The 14,461-nt window shown below is 52.6% G+C and overlaps 7 protein-coding genes across 7 annotated transcripts; 3 read left to right on the plus strand and 4 right to left on the minus strand.

Annotated features, from left to right (window-relative positions):
• Positions 1–304: 304 nt before the first annotated feature.
• BJX67DRAFT_392190 (uncharacterized protein) lies at positions 305–2,312 on the plus strand (the record flags this gene model as incomplete). The annotated part of the gene is made up of 2 exons (XM_071034908.1): positions 305–451; positions 513–2,312. The coding sequence occupies 2 exons, from the start codon at positions 305–307 to the stop codon at positions 1,923–1,925; spliced, it is 1,560 nt and encodes a 519-aa protein (XP_070880492.1). The 3' UTR covers positions 1,926–2,312.
• Positions 2,313–2,386: 74 nt separating this feature from the next.
• npl4 (nuclear protein localization protein 4) lies at positions 2,387–4,548 on the minus strand (the record flags this gene model as incomplete). Its single annotated transcript, XM_071034071.1, has 4 exons — positions 2,387–2,644; positions 2,718–4,173; positions 4,239–4,369; positions 4,450–4,548. The coding sequence occupies 4 exons, from the start codon at positions 4,546–4,548 to the stop codon at positions 2,387–2,389; spliced, it is 1,944 nt and encodes a 647-aa protein (XP_070880493.1).
• Positions 4,549–5,126: 578 nt separating this feature from the next.
• On the plus strand, positions 5,127–6,203 carry BJX67DRAFT_368432 (GPALPP motifs-containing protein 1). The gene has a single exon (XM_071030632.1). It carries the CDS (start codon positions 5,295–5,297, stop codon positions 6,102–6,104), a length of 810 nt encoding a protein of 269 aa, XP_070880494.1. The 5' UTR covers positions 5,127–5,294; the 3' UTR covers positions 6,105–6,203.
• A 100-nt stretch (positions 6,204–6,303) lies between these two features.
• Positions 6,304–7,748, minus strand: pst2 (putative NADH-quinone oxidoreductase Pst2). Its single transcript, XM_071027589.1, has 4 exons — positions 7,288–7,748; positions 7,130–7,215; positions 6,670–7,069; positions 6,304–6,605 (listed from the first exon to the last, which is right to left on the minus strand). Exons 1-4 carry the CDS (start codon positions 7,312–7,314, stop codon positions 6,504–6,506), a joined length of 615 nt encoding a protein of 204 aa, XP_070880495.1. The 5' UTR covers positions 7,315–7,748; the 3' UTR covers positions 6,304–6,503.
• Positions 7,646–9,153, minus strand: yth1 (cleavage polyadenylation factor RNA-binding subunit YTH1). The gene has a single exon (XM_071027590.1). The coding sequence runs from the start codon at positions 8,972–8,974 to the stop codon at positions 8,210–8,212; it is 765 nt and encodes a 254-aa protein (XP_070880496.1). The 5' UTR covers positions 8,975–9,153; the 3' UTR covers positions 7,646–8,209.
• A 1,224-nt stretch (positions 9,154–10,377) lies between these two features.
• BJX67DRAFT_335848 (glycoside hydrolase family 18 protein) lies at positions 10,378–12,568 on the plus strand. The gene is made up of 4 exons (XM_071027591.1): positions 10,378–10,875; positions 10,972–10,996; positions 11,079–11,313; positions 11,367–12,568. Exons 1-4 carry the CDS (start codon positions 10,691–10,693, stop codon positions 12,023–12,025), a joined length of 1,104 nt encoding a protein of 367 aa, XP_070880497.1. The 5' UTR covers positions 10,378–10,690; the 3' UTR covers positions 12,026–12,568.
• Positions 12,427–14,214, minus strand: BJX67DRAFT_336119 (asparaginase ahrA). Its single transcript, XM_071027593.1, has 3 exons — positions 13,910–14,214; positions 13,157–13,857; positions 12,427–13,086 (listed from the first exon to the last, which is right to left on the minus strand). Exons 1-3 carry the CDS (start codon positions 14,088–14,090, stop codon positions 12,829–12,831), a joined length of 1,140 nt encoding a protein of 379 aa, XP_070880498.1. The 5' UTR covers positions 14,091–14,214; the 3' UTR covers positions 12,427–12,828.
• Between the last annotated feature and the right edge of the window lie 247 nt (positions 14,215–14,461).

The following is a 14,461-nucleotide window of genomic DNA, read 5'->3' on the forward strand; positions in this document are numbered from 1 at the left end:
GCTCTGCCAAACCCCGCCTGTTCTTCCTGTTCTTTTGACTGCCAAAGTCACAACCACGGACCTTTCACGATGTCAATCATGGATCAAAGAAAGCAGGGTGTTACGAACGTCCCCAATGTGCAGAACAACGCTTCGAAAAGCCGATCAGGAGAGAGGAGCTTCCATGGTTCGCCGCGAAGCTGCGTGCAATGACGTCAACTCCGTCACCTTGATATCTTCTCCTCCATAAAGCTGGAGGTACACGCTTTCGTTCTCTTTTCCGGCTTCGATCGGTAATAATATAGCAACATTACAGACAGAAGCCATGGTTAATATCTTTCGCAGACCGAGACATGAGAATCGAGAAGATGACGAGCATGAGGATGACCATGAACAGCAACGTCTGCCGGACGAGCGAACTCGCCTTCTCCCACGCCAAAATACGCCCTATCTGAGTCCTGATGACCCTGCTGTACGTTACTAGTCCTCTTGGTACGTCTGTTACATCTAGGTCAGTCTAACATCTGTCGCAGGTCTCCCCTTACAACCTCTGGAGCGTCCGAGCGCTACGAGGCGTCACCTCTACCTTCCTCGCCATCAGCCTTGTGTGGTGGACCTTCCTCCTAGTCTCTCTCTTCGTGAGTGCGCCGGCGTTACATACACGTGGGTCTGGCTTTTTTTCATTTGCCTACACAACCTTAATTGTCATGTACCTTCTCTTTGGGCTTATGTTCTTCGCTGTCCCTTCAAAACCCATTGCAATATGTGGGTTCGTGCTCGCCCTCTTCCTGTTCATCGACATGTGTATCACGGTCGCAGTCCCACGTATACGAGTCGAAGAAGGCTGGGTCGGAATAGCTACCGTCGTCTGGGCCAACATCATTGCAATCTACAACATCATTCAGAACCAATGTGTCGCGTGGGGGAAACGAGAAGAGGAGGAACGGCTGACAGGCCGGGAGGAGACCCGTAGGTCTCTAGCGGAGTGGCTTGCCGTGTTCGCTGAAACTCTCTTCATGGTCATTATAGCCATTATATCCATCCTGTTCATGGCTACTCTGATTCTCCGCGCGCGAGATGCGACCCTCAAAACCCCAGGCGAGAAATACTACGTAAGCGCTCGCAACTACCAGGTCCACCTCGACTGCGTGGGCAACTCAACAGGCGACAAAGAAACTCCAACCGTCCTCCTCGAAGCCGGCGAAGGGCCCGTCGAAGACACTCTCCAGCCATTCATCGACGAGCTACACCAAAAGGGCGCCATCGGTCGCTACTGTTACTGGGACAGACCCGGTATGGCCTGGTCAGACAACGCGCCTTCGCCGTTCTCAGCCGGCATGGCGGCAGACGGACTCTCCGAGGCCCTGGCTCTTGCCCGCGAAAATGGGCCATGGGTCCTCGTTTCCGCAGGCATAGGTGGGATATATAGCCGTATCTTCGCAAGCCGGCATCTCCTCGAGGTAGAGGGTATATTCCTCATTGATACCCTACATGAGGACTATCTATCCGATGTCGCTAGCCCCAGCCGCGGCTTCGCTCTCTGGATTCGAGGTATCCTTTCTCCGCTAGGCATTGACCGCATCTTGGGTGCTATCTTCAAGGGCCGTACGCGCGAAGATCGTGTCTACGGCCGTAGCGCCTACCAAACGGGGAAATATATTCGCGCAAGGCTCCAGGAGAACCTAGTTGCGGGGTCCATGACTTCGTCGGAGATTCAGGCTGCTCGCCATGTCCAGATGGCTGATACGCCGCTTACCGTGGTCAGCTCTGGGAACAAGGTCCGGAAGAGTGCAAAGTGGGCGACTCGACAGGAGGATTTGACTGCTCTTACCAAGAACCTGAGTCATTGGGATATTGTCAAGGGTGCTCCACACGAAGTGTGGAAGACTACAGAGGGGAGGCGAGTGTTGGAGAAGAGGTTAAGGGAGATGGTCTTGGGAGAATGATTCTTCTCTAATGATTTTACGGCCTTCGTGATCCTTTCCGCGATATACTTTGGATTCCTTTATTTGTAACCTACCATCTATCAGTGATTTGTATCTAAGACCACGTGCAGTACCCAAGTTGATTGAACCCTGCATATAGTCGACCTGTATCCTTTATTATATGTTTTCGAGCCACGCTATCCATTCAGGCTACTTATGTACTAAGTCACGTTCAATTGTCCCAAGACTCCATAGACACATCAATATCAGTACCGCGGAGAGGAACGGGCCCCAGAAAGGGCAACTAAAACTGGCATCTCCATTCGTTGCGGCGATACCGACTAACGTCTATGAAAGCTGAAAGGGTTTGTTCGGCACTTCGAGATCCGGCATATAAAGGAAGTTCCAACGGATCACGTCGGCCCAGCCAACGGCATGATATCGGGGGGGTTAGTAGTGAGCAGGGCCCGAGAAATGACTAGTCATCTTAGACTAGCTCCCTTAAACCTCTTAGCAAGTTGTTCACTTTCAGATTTGGGAGACGAAGGCCTTGAGGCAGGGTAAAGAGTTCCGGATTGAGGTGCAGGGCGTGGAGTGTCCAGCAAGGGACGCTTGGGGGGCCTCTCACCGGTTTCCTGAAGAATAGTGACCAATGTTGCCCATCCGGGGGTGTTGATGAGCTGTAAGCCGTCTGAAGGGCTCTGAGACGTCGCTACGCGGCAGAGGAGAGCTTCCTCGTCCTATATATTTGAAAATATAAAGTGAGTGGGTATTTCCTGGTGTAACAAGACCACATTAATTTAGTGCACTCACCTTGTTGAAAGTAGACAACGAGCGAAGGAAGCATAGAAGATGAAAGTCGGACACCGCCCGGATCGCTTTGCCGGGGTCTCCATGGGAGACAAGTTTCCGAGCGAGCGAGCGCACTTCCTGACTCTCGCCAATGACCTCGCGGTTCTCGATTGGATATGTGCTGTCAACGAAAAGGGGATTCGGTACAGTCGGGAAACCGTGCGTCAATGTAACCAAGAGATACTCGACCGGAAAGCTAGGTTTTGCATTCACCTGAGCAGATACCCCGTATTCGTTGATTTTTCGATAGAAGACTTCCGGAATATACCGTGATTTGCTGTCAGTGTCCTCTTCCGACTGCACCAGCATAACAGATGGCTCCGCTGATGGCTCGACTATATCAGCTCTGATCATCTCCACCGCGGCAACTGAAGCTTGGTAGGAGCTGACGGTGATTGCGCCTTCTTCATCTCCGCTCAGAACGCAGGTCACAAAATTGGAACCGAAATGGCCAGTTCGGCTCCACTGTGTTGGTTTCGGGTGCTGTGATTGCAGCCGCGATGCGAAGGCAATTTCCAGAGATGAGAGGTAATACGAGTCAATATGCCGTTTACAGAAAACGGAGCCATCACCCTGCCCCGCATCGAGCAAGTCAGTAAAAATAACGCCAACCTTCTCGAGACCGCAAAGGCGCGCAACTTCGTCTATCTCCTTCTCATTCTCCCATTCTTGGAGGGTGACTCCATCGATCTCATCTACCTGGGGAGGCTCGTAGATCGCCTGTACCACCGCCTTGATCCCGAGTGGCACTTCTTCATATTCTTCATAGGTACCATAGAGGAACCCTAGACGCTGCGTCCCAGACTTGCGCCAGAAATCGAGTAATGAGTTAATGAGGTCGGGAGTGGAAAACTCCACATGGTCAACCATGCGGTATTCCTGCGGCTGCAAACTGATCGCACTCGGCTGGCATTTGGTGCAGATTCCTTCAGGCCACGGCGGATGTCCAGACGGGCAATCTGGTCTTACCCTGTAGTAAGGCTCGTTGAGTGGGGGCATGAAGGAGCTTTTGAGTTCAGGTTTATTGGTGGCAGCATTGATCTTGCGTAAATAGGAGTGAAATGAGAGGTGTTTTATCTTCTTCTCCGCCAAATACTTGGGGTCGTAGGGCTCGAGTGGCATGCAATAATCACACATGCCTTTTGCGCTGTGCTTGCACATCTTCATATCCCGACTCCGGTGGATTTTCCCATCCTTCCTCTCCAAACGGTTATCGAGGGCGGTTTGTCTGACGGCTTCCCACGGATTCTTGGCAGTTGTGTGGTGGCTAGGGACTGAATGGGAGGCAGACGTGGCCGCCTGGGATACGGGAGCCCCGTTTAAGCGTCGTGCAGAAGAGTCGGCGGCGAGACCATTGCTGGCGACATCCTGGAGATCCTGTTTAAGCTTATAACCGAGATAGAGCTTATCTCCATGTCTAAATCCCTAGCGTCAGCGGCTGCGCTGACCAGTGTTGGGATTCATGTTCCAGTTGTGTCTAACCTTAATCCAACCTGGTCAAAAGAGACGCCTTCTAAGGTATTTAAAAATCGCTCGTCGCCGTGAGCTCCAATTGGTTTGTTAGAGAGGTTAATCGAGGAAGGTTCAACGTCCAAAGGGAGGTGCTCGAGGATCTGAAGAGTATAAATTAGCGTCGTCTCATTTCACTTCTCAGTCCGAAACGGTGGTTGGAGGAACAGACTGCTGTCTATACCTTTGATTGGAGGGAAGGAAACTGATCTTGTGGGTTAACGTTCAGCCTAAACTGGCCATTTCGGCTTTCAAATCTAAGAATTATGGGGCGAGACGCCATAATCAACACCGTAAAAGAGGGGTAGGAGATATGAGGATGAGGAAGAGAAGGCGCAAGTCAGCAGCTGTCATGTCGTAATGCCTAGGGGATTCTGCCACGTTAATCTAACCGCCTATCTGACCGTCCTATTCCACCTCCCACATTAAGCCTCACGTGACAGTGGGCAGAGCAACAGGTTCATGACTCGATTCTACACTACGAGCGTCGACTCCTGGGATATGCGTTATCACGGAACACGTCCAGTGCCTTCGGCATGATTATCACTCGACGCCTGCTGTTTCAGATACGGACGAGATGTTGACATTCGCTCCGCTTGTTGGTACCTAGCCGCAACTGAGGGCTTGAAATTCTGTAAATCGTAAGGTTACAGTATCTTGGTATCTGAAGGCCCTTGTATAACCGCACGCCCCATGTAAAAGAAAGAGTCAATGGAGTAAATTAGAAGTTTCTCGGCCTCAGGAAATCCATGCTCACTTCGTTCCAGAGGAGCTTTATCATTGGCGAAAGTTTGAAGCTTACCAAACGCAAGTATAAAAGTTAGTTCATTCTTATCAGTCTCCAATTATCGTCCCTGGAGATGCCGACGTCATTTGCTTCATGTCTGCACCTTTGACCCGCGCTCAAACTCTTTGTCCAAAAAGGTTGCTCACTGCCTCCGCTGGTCTGCACTGTTTGACTTGTTTGCACCAAATCTGCCCATCACATGTCCCGAACATCACTCACTCAACTTTCATCAAAGCAAGACCATGGACTCCAAACGAACGCTCAGCGCTGTAACGGGCCCCGAGCCCAGCTCCCCAGAACCCAGAACCACTCCCGGCAAGCGGCGCAAAGTAATCGGACCATCCCTTCCACCACCGCCACACGCGCAGGCCGACAAGCAGAGCGATGTATCCGATTCCAATTCCGACTCCGATTCCTCAGATGACGACAACTTCGGACCTAGTCTCCCCCCGCAAGAAGGTTCGGTCTCAATCCCGCAACCTCCACCCCAGCAACCCATAAACACATCGGGAGAGCAAGATCGGCAGCATCAAGATAAATCTGCGCCGCAGCGAGACGCATGGATGCTTGCCCCGCCTACGGCGGACTCGCGGTCTTCTCGCGTTGATCCTACAAAGCTACGGAATCGGAAGTTCCAGAGTGGGCCGCGGGTTATGGGGAATACGGCTGGGGCCGGTGTTGATAGCTCGTGGACCGAGACGCCGGAGGAAAAGATAAGGAGGTTGCAGAATGAGGCTATGGGAATTGTTTCTTCTTCCTCTGGTACTGGGGTAGGGCCTACGGGTGCTGGGACGGGGCCTGAGGAAAAGAAAGCGCAAGCTATGAGGGAGAAGGTGCAGAAGTACAATGAGCGGATGAGGAAGGATGAGTCCCTAGCGGAGAAGAAGAAGAAAGAAAAAGAGAAAGATGAGGAGGATGATCCGAGTAAGAGGGCTTTCGATAAGGAGAAGGATATGGCACTATCGTCGAGAATCACACATGCGCAAAGGAGGGAGATGATAAATAAAGCGTCCGATTTTGGGTCGAGGTTTTCAAAAGGAAAATTTTTATAGATCTGAGGTCATTTTGTACAATATTCTACCCAATACACTGCTGTATGCAGTCACGATAGTACTGGATTGCGGTCATTAATAACGAGGTAATACCATTTTACATCATTAGTTTCTATATAGACTCAAATCATCCATCATCAAACCCGCCCAAGAGAAGGACAAACGTAACATAACATCATTTAAGCGAGAGGAGCGGGCGAAGGTATCCGACATCGGTCACAGAATGTTGCACTTCTTGGGAAGACCGCAAGGTCCCCCCTCGCTCTTCTCTGACTTTCCTGCTTGGGCACCCTGCTGTTGCGGTTGCTGAGAATTGGTTGTCGCTGCCGTATCCTTCTGCTGCGAGGCAGCACCCGCAGCTGATTGCGCCTCAGACTTCGCTTCGGAACTGCCATGCAGTCACGCGAAGTTGACACGGGAAATGTGCTCATAGAACGACTTGCCCTGGGTCTCGGCGATCTGGAGCTCGAGTTCAGTAGGCTGGCGGGAGCCATCAGCACCCTAAAGAGTAAAGTCAGCCGGGGATCTCATGTACGATAAGGTCAACATAGAAGAGGTGACGTACAGCGAAAGTACCAGCACCCCAAGCGCTACCACCGTGGATCTCCTCGAGATTGGCGAGAAGGGGGAAGGCGGTCTTGTAGCCGAGAGGCACGTAGAGGAACCCGTGGTGGGTGAGTGTGCTCATGGCCGCAATAGCAGTGGACTCCTGGCCACCACCAAGAGTACCGGTGGAGACGAAGAGACCAGCATACTTGCCGTAGAAGCCACCGCTCGCCCAGATACCACCAGTGCGGTCCCAGAAGGCCTTCCACTGGGCGGGGAAGTTACCATAACGGGTCGGGATACCAAAGAGAACGGCATCGTATGCGAGCAGCTGGTCGGGCTTCTCTAAGACGGGGACAGAGGACTTGGGAGGGGCGTGCATCTTGGCTAGGACATCGTCCGACAGAGTCTCTTGGATCCTGGGCGCCATTGTGAGTCGAGGGTGTGCAATGTACTGGGTGTGTGGGTTAGAGACTTACTGGAACACGTCGGCGCTGCCACCGGCGGCTTGGATCCCCTTGAGCTCAGCCTGGGCCAGCTTCTCGACATGGCCGTACATAGAGTACTGGAGACAAGATCGCGGTCAGACAATCTGGTGCGCTATGCGCATTGAGCATCGTTGAAAGGTAGTACATACAAAGACGATAGCGATCTTGGGAGCCATGGTAATGGTTCGAGCCTTGGACGGGTTTGAAAAGAAAGGATGAGACTGTAGATAGAATGGGTATGACAGAGATTGCCTGGTGAAGGACAGAGCAGCACTTTATAAGAAGTCTACTGCGGCGGGGCGTTCAAGCTGGACCTGTTTCGTTACTGGCAGAGCTCTCAATGGGATTTTGTCATCGATTACAGATGCGGCACGTTCTGCTGTTGATTGGACAATGCGACACAGCTCGTGGGTCTTTTCCGTCATTGCATTCCAAGGTTCTCTTAGTCCAGCCTTACTGAGACTTGACAAATGCTCAAACAGGTTCCGAATTCCGGATGCAGCGCGGCCGTGATGTTATGGCCAATCTCCAACGACGTGGAAAAACGCAACCAGACTAGACTGAGTTGACAATTATTTCAGAATCAAAAAGTTTGTGATATCGCGTGTCTTCTACTACATTTATCCCTTGGCACTTAGAGGTACTACTCGCCAGATTGGAAGGGCCACGGATAATAGATCCGAGTGGTTGACATTTGGCAATCGTGCTATCGATTCATTCGATGACAGTCGGGAGATACACCGCACGTGACCTCACAAATCTGGTCTCGTCGCCTCAACGCAGTCAGCACTGGACGCCAGGTGGAGCGAGTGGCCTCGGGGAGCGGAGTTGAGCCCACTCCTGCATTCTTCCAGCGCTTCAACCCCGCGTGTGGCTGATAGTATGTTGTTCCCTGGTTGCACTAGCCTCAAGCTTCCAGCATCGAAGTCGCTTAAAGAGCAAACGTCGACGCTCTGGTTGGGTCGATTGTCTGAAACAAACTAGCGTGGCTGTTCGCTAGCCCAAGTTGTGGCTGGCTATAATGCAGTAGGAGTCGACTGTAGTTATGTGTGAAAGATCAAGCTGTGTCACTCAACCACGCCCTCTGCCACGGTACCGGCCACGCGCCATAAACCCTCCGCGCCCACGCTCGCTCCTCCATTCACGCTCCCTTTCCCTTTCCCTCTCCTGCTCTTCCCGGATCAAATTTCTTTCATATTCGAGCTCCTCTTCCGTCTTCTCAACTCTCACCGTCGGCTTGGGCAAATTATCCGCCCACCGAGGATGGGCATCCGGACAAGACGAGCCCTCAGGGCAAAATCCAGCGAGATAATATTGACAGAGGCGCCGTCGGATGTGTCGCTTAGCACATGCTGGGCCGAGTTGGCAAAAGCCCCTGTCGTAGTGTTCGCATGCGGGTAGCCGGGCCTGCTCCCGGACGTGTTGGTACAAACAGTCATCTCCGTTTGGGCAATACCCAGACCTAGAGAAGGACTGACATTCTGGCATGCGTCGAAGGTTGTATTCGTGGAGATATTCGCATTTGAGACCTTTCTTGCAGAGTCCCTTGAGGAAGTGCTTGCAGACGAGAGAGCCGTGCGTAGTAGATGGTGCCAATCCGGAGGCGGTGGTTGTGGACGTGGTTACTCGTGAGGGAGTCGGATGTCGGTCGGGGCAAGCAGGCCCCAATGGGCAGTGGCCTTCGCTGTAGGCTTTGCATACAGGGACATCTGTAGCTAATCCAAAGCCATAGTTCTTGCGGAGGAAGGGAATGAAGGAGAATTGGTTGAAATCTGGATCACGAGTGCGATCTGTGGAGATGATTTGAGACGCAGCATGACGAACGTCAGCAGCCATGGGGCTTTCGATTCAACCGAGGAAATAAGCGTCGAGTTGAGAAGAGTCACTGTGACCTAAGTGGGAGATATTCAAAGATTTCTCAAGATCACGGACGAAGAATCCCCCTGACAACTCGCGGACAACTGACAGAGAGCTTGAGAGCTTCAAGGGTAAAGGATTGCGACAGAGAAGGAAAGCGGTGGCGAATACAATAAATTAGTCATCGATTTTCTCGGATAAATGTTAATCCCAGGAGTCACGCGACAGCTGCAACGCTCAGACCGTCTCTGTGATGCTCCAAAGAGAGAAAGAGGAGAGTCGCAAGCGCTGCCCCATTATTTCTGCGCAGACCATTTCATCACGTAATGTCATGCAATGTCAGACTTTTCGACCCTCTTCTCTGGTGGGAGGAATTTCCAGCTGTTGAAGAAAAAAGCAAATTGGAGAAAACCTTCCTGGGGCGAGAAAAAGCAACTCCACGACAGGCAAAAGCAGGCATTAGGGACAAGGGGCAAGTCGATCCCCCAGCTTCCCTCCGAAGCGGTCGGAGACTCGTTGTTGTTTGACCCAATCGATTGCGGCGAGGCTCAAGAGTTCACGATCCTTCGGGTCTCCTTGCTGTTATGTTTGCTGTCATTTCTTTCCTGTTGTTGGACTCATTTCCCCATTCGGTCCCTTTCCCGAGGTTAGCCCGTGAAGAAACGATGATGAATCTCGATCTTGATCCACCTGGTGTCTTGGGGTGAGGCGAAGCCGCTCTGCTTCTGGGATTTTCTCGCCACCAGGCTCGCGCCGCAGCGACTCTCACCAGCAGGTCAGAAAGGTGTTGTTGGCCGAGAGAACATCCGTTGCGCCAGCTTGCCAGTCATGCATCAGGAGTGTCAAATCAAGCATCCAGGGCACCCAATGGCTAGCACCTCGACCGATATCCCAGTCACTGGATTGGGAGCAATTAATAGGAAACATGGCCGCGAAATCCGCAACAAAAATAGTAGCCCGGGCGAACCGAAGGCGTCGGGGAGCAGCATCCACCACTCTGCAGTGTGTTTGGACCTTCTTCTGACCGGTAATATCAACGCCTCCCTTCCCTCTCATCAGTATGGTCATGGACAAGCGGATGGGACCCTCCCATTTCTATCTGCACCGGTGCGACATTAAGCAAATGCGGGGACTGGAGCGATGCGTTGGATTTTTCGTAGAAGACTCCCGCGACCCCTCTTCATCCCAGGGAAGTCGGAGCGGCCGTATTAATGACAAGGGTGAGGCGCATAATGAAGAGAGAAATCTGCAGGTGCGGCGCCTCTGGTAGGCGTGAGTCCCTGGAGATGCCATGGACATCTGTAGAAACGAGATGATCAGAGACTCGGTTGCCTTCTGCTGATGGTCTCCCAAGTCTCGGTCCCAGGGTCTCCCAATTGAGGGGTACGTTTTCGACGAGAGACTCTCCCGGTCGTTTCCAAAACAAAAGCAAATCAGAATCAAGAGCGATCCAATTTGTCTCCCCCAGACATCCAGCAGTTGCCAGTTCAATGCCAAAGCAGCGAGTCTTATTCTTCCCACACGTGACGCTGTGCTGAATTGAGTAACTGCTCGTTTTGCCTTCATCATCGTCGCTTTTCTTTTTCTCACTCTTGTTTTGCATCTGGAACTTATGTATAGTATTCTTTTTATTCTTCTTCTTCATTAGCTTCACCACATCCGTCCACTCTTGCCTGTATCGCCGCCACCATAGCCATGTTCTCGGGCTCTGTGCTCCCCCACTGGGATCGCAAATCCGCTGAACGCTCGAGTGGCAGCTCCTATGAGGTCCCCTTCTTCCTCAACGCAGCCTATTATCCGAATTGGCGCATATATCGGAAGCAGCCGCCCTCGGCGCTCAGATTGGGATTTATCTCTCATATCTTCTACGCGTTTGCCTGGTACATTCTAGTCATACATCACCTTGGGGGGGTTGAATCCGCCTGATCACGGTCGTAGAACCAGATTCGTTAACCAACCTTGTCTTGTTTCTTTAGGGTCAAAGAAGACGGCACGGTTTATGTAACTCTCCCAAGCCCAGACCTTATAGTTTGATCTCATCGGGTAAAACTCGTGCTGACCAGAGTGACTGAAAACCATTTAGCTGAGCGATGAGTGGGCAGACACACAGATGCCCGTGGACGGCACGAATGGGTGCCTGCGGGCGTTCGCTCAGCTCAAGCCGCAGTATTCCACGATGAAACTCATTCTCTCGATCGGGGGAGGGGGGAAGGGGAGTGAGAACTTCGCCGCGGTAGCTCGGAGCCAGTCTCGCACCGAAACCTTCGCCCAGTCTGCGAGACAGCTGGTAGATGAGTTCGGTCTCGATGGAATTGATGGTGCGTGGTCTCCTTTCAATCGAGTTGCCGTGCTCATGTTTCTGTTCATGCAGTGGATTGGGAACACCCCTCAGACCCTCAGCAAGGACAAGATTATATCCACCTCCTCGCCCGGCTGCGAGATTATCTCCCACCCCCATACGTAGTAGCGACCTGTCTCCCAGCCGGGCAGTGGGCGCTCCAGCACATCGACCTCAACAAAGCCCAAAATTACGTCGACCTGATCAACATCATGGGGTACGACTTTGCTGGGCCGTGGGGAGGAGAAACGGGACACCATGCCCAGTTGTATAGCCCATCATACGCGGCGTCAACGATTTCATGCCAGTCCGCCGTATCATATCTTCTTGTACAGGGTGTCCATCCCAAGAAACTTCTCTTGGGAATCCCAGTATACGGGCGGTCTTTTCTGGGCAGCGACAACATCGGACAGCGATACGAAGGCTGCGGCGGGGAGGACGGAGTATTCGATTATAGCGAGCTCCCGCGCCCGGGGGCAACGGAGTATCACGACGAAGAAGTTGGAGCAGCGTACTGTGTCGGCGGGGACGGCGGGTTCGTGACATACGACACGCCCCAGACAGTACAGCAGAAAGCGGAGTTCGTAACTCGTGAGAAGCTGGGAGGGCTGTTTTACTGGCATATCGGCGGGGACGCCCGAGGGTCACGTAGTCTCATTGAGACAGGGTTCCAAACACTGCACGATATGTAGCTCAGACTCGCACTGTCTTCGCCATGGGTTTGGGGAGCGTAAAGAGAAAATGGGGAGAGAAAAAAACGGGGCGGCTATCTGCTTATCCACGTTAATTCATGTCCAGTTAGTGAAGGTAACATCGAGTCGAAATAACAATAATTATCGAAACTGAGTCGAGGGAAACTCGCATCCTTTAAACCACTCTCTCAAGAAGAGCGCCTGCCAGTGGGAATGGAGGGTTGATAAGCTTGCAGGACCCCGGCCTGATAAGGACCGGCACCCACAGCCGTCCGAGAGGGAAGGAGAATAATCCTGGAACACTGGAACACCCCGAGGGACCACAAGGTACTTATCTTCCTATCAGTGCCCTCTCTCACCCAATGAAAGTCCGAAGATGAAAGATAGCCCAAGACCGAATTGCAATTCCTTCCCTTGATGTGTCGTGCTCCGACGAGTCTTGGATGGGTCCGTCGGAGTCACCTCATTCCTGCAGTGGTGTCGTTATCAGCGGCGGGCGACAGGCAGGCAGGCAGGCTCCTTCAGTCCCACCCGCGACGAGACACATGAATGGAAGAATAATGAAAGTACCTGAAAGAAATACATAATCGTCGGCCATGCAATATTATGCAATTCTGGTGTCATATTCCCCATGGCTTTCCTTGCATACAGGATGGGGAGTGCCGATCGTTGGGGTCTCGAAAATCTATTTCTGATTCTGATCCAAAATCGAGCAGTTCTTTATATAACTCCATGTTCCCGATTCATGTTCATATCCAAATCTCATTATTAACACCTGACCGACCGCATTTCCCTATTCTGATCTAAACGGCGATCTTCGCAAACGTCCCGAGAATATCCTCAAACTGCTTCCCCTTTGCAAGCAGCAACCCGAGCAACACGCGCGCCTTTGGCGGGTTTAAGAACCCACTCGAGATCCCACCTTCCCCGGACTCAGAATAGGGCACCTCGCCGCTGGGCGTTCGGGTGCTCCGCACGACGGGGAACTGCTTTGTCTCGATGAGTTCGGCGATGGCGGAGTCGTAGGTGCTTGAGACGGAGCCGGCGCCTGTCCCTGCAATCTGATGCGGGAATGGTTTGTTAGTATTAGGTGGCATCGCGAGAGCAATGGAGGAAAGGAGGGAAACATACAACAATGCCCTTCGCGCCGTTGTCGACGGCATCAAACAGCGTATCGTTGCTCATGTCCTGATATGAGTAGAGGATGTCGACGCGCGGGATCTCAGTGACGTTCGTCACATCGATGCTGGTCTTCCCCGTCGGCTCAACAGGCGGGTAATAGAAGTACGGCGTATTCGAGACAATCGCACCAAGGTAGCCGGCCTCGAGAGCCTTAAACGTATCCATGGTATTCGCATTCGTCTTGGTAACATAGTATGCAGACGCGATACGGTCGTTCATGACCACCAGCGCTCCCCGGTTTCTGGCCGCTTTGCTCGCAGCAACAGTAACAGATTGGAGGAGGTTGTATGGTCCGTCGGCGGAGATAGCGGTTGCAGGACGCATAGCGCCGACGACGACGATGGGTTTCCCACAGTTGACCGTTGCGTCGAGGAAGAAGGCAGTTTCTTCGAGGGTATCTGTGCCGTGGGTGACCACGGCGCCGGCCATCGTGGGGTCCGCGCAGACGACTTTATTCAGGCGTTTTGCCATCTCGAGGAGGATGGGGGAGGATACGTCGGGGCTGCCGACGTTGGCGATCTGCACGCCTGCGACGTTTGCAACGTCGAGCATTTCGGGGACGGCGTCGATGAGGGTTTGGATGCCCAGGGCGCCGGCTTGATAGCCCGTCGTTGCCGTGTTGTCGTCGGCTGAGCCGGCGATTGTGCCTCCTGCATTGGTGTTAGAGTAGTGATTGACTGGGCGTGGAAGGGGAAGGTGTACCCGTTGCGAAGATAGTTACATTGGGGAGGGTCGTGTTCATCTGAGTGAAGTTCAAGCCGTTGGGGTTTGTGAAGGCGTAGGTGACGTTTAAGCTCGGCTCATCGCGAGGGTATACGAGAGGAGATGCATCAATGGCCGCGGCCAAGGCAGCAACCACGAGAGTTTTAACCCAGGAACCCATGGTGTATGTCAGTCGCAGCAGCAACTACTAAACCAAGTGGAAAAAAAGAGGGATTGATGATGTATAGCTCCTCCATCTTCACGCCAAAGACGGGCCATTTATACCTGCGCAATGACTTGCGAGATTCGACCTTGTGGGTAAGAAACTTGGGGTGGGAGAAGCGTTATCACCACTGAGACGACAAAAGAGGAAGCTGACAGAGATGACAGGAGCTTCGGAGCTGCGATAAGCTGCACGCAAGCCGGTGAATGGAGCACCACTTTGGTTCGAGAATGATGGAGAAGAACGAAGTGGACCGCCAAGGACGAGAGGAGTCACTCTCTGGCTTATCAGGCGATGGAGGCCGCACTTTAGATAACAATGCAAATCGG

Source organism: Aspergillus lucknowensis (genome assembly GCF_044049455.1).
Source record: "Aspergillus lucknowensis strain CBS 449.75 chromosome Unknown BJX67scaffold_93, whole genome shotgun sequence".
Taxonomy (NCBI): Eukaryota; Fungi; Ascomycota; class Eurotiomycetes; order Eurotiales; family Aspergillaceae; genus Aspergillus; species Aspergillus lucknowensis.

What these genes read in the sequence shown, in the direction of transcription:
- BJX67DRAFT_335848 (XM_071027591.1), top strand. Translation starts at nt 10,691, where the DNA reads ATGTTCTCGGGCTCTGTGCTCCCCCACTGGGATCGCAAATCCGCTGAA. An exon ending in ATCTTCTACGCGTTTGCCTG is followed by an intron (nt 10,876 to 10,971) that starts GTACATTCTAGT and finishes TTGTTTCTTTAG; the next exon opens with GGTCAAAGAAGACGGCACGG. An exon ending in CGGTCTCGATGGAATTGATG is followed by an intron (nt 11,314 to 11,366) that starts GTGCGTGGTCTC and finishes CTGTTCATGCAG; the next exon opens with TGGATTGGGAACACCCCTCA.
- pst2 (XM_071027589.1), bottom strand. Translation starts at nt 7,314, where the DNA reads ATGGCTCCCAAGATCGCTATCGTCTTT. An exon ending in GGCAGCGCCGACGTGTTCCA is followed by an intron (nt 7,070 to 7,129) that starts GTAAGTCTCTAA and finishes AATGGCGCCCAG; the next exon opens with GATCCAAGAGACTCTGTCGG. An exon ending in GGGGTGCTGGTACTTTCGCT is followed by an intron (nt 6,606 to 6,669) that starts GTACGTCACCTC and finishes TTTACTCTTTAG; the next exon opens with GGTGCTGATGGCTCCCGCCA.
- BJX67DRAFT_368432 (XM_071030632.1), top strand. Translation starts at nt 5,295, where the DNA reads ATGGACTCCAAACGAACGCTCAGCGCTGTAACGGGCCCCGAGCCCAGC.
- BJX67DRAFT_336119 (XM_071027593.1), bottom strand. Translation starts at nt 14,090, where the DNA reads ATGGGTTCCTGGGTTAAAACTCTCGTGGTTGCTGCCTTGGCCGCGGCC. An exon ending in TGTAACTATCTTCGCAACGG is followed by an intron (nt 13,858 to 13,909) that starts GTACACCTTCCC and finishes ACACCAATGCAG; the next exon opens with GAGGCACAATCGCCGGCTCA. An exon ending in ACGGCGCGAAGGGCATTGTT is followed by an intron (nt 13,087 to 13,156) that starts GTATGTTTCCCT and finishes TTCCCGCATCAG; the next exon opens with ATTGCAGGGACAGGCGCCGG.
- yth1 (XM_071027590.1), bottom strand. Translation starts at nt 8,974, where the DNA reads ATGGCTGCTGACGTTCGTCATGCTGCGTCTCAAATCATCTCCACAGAT.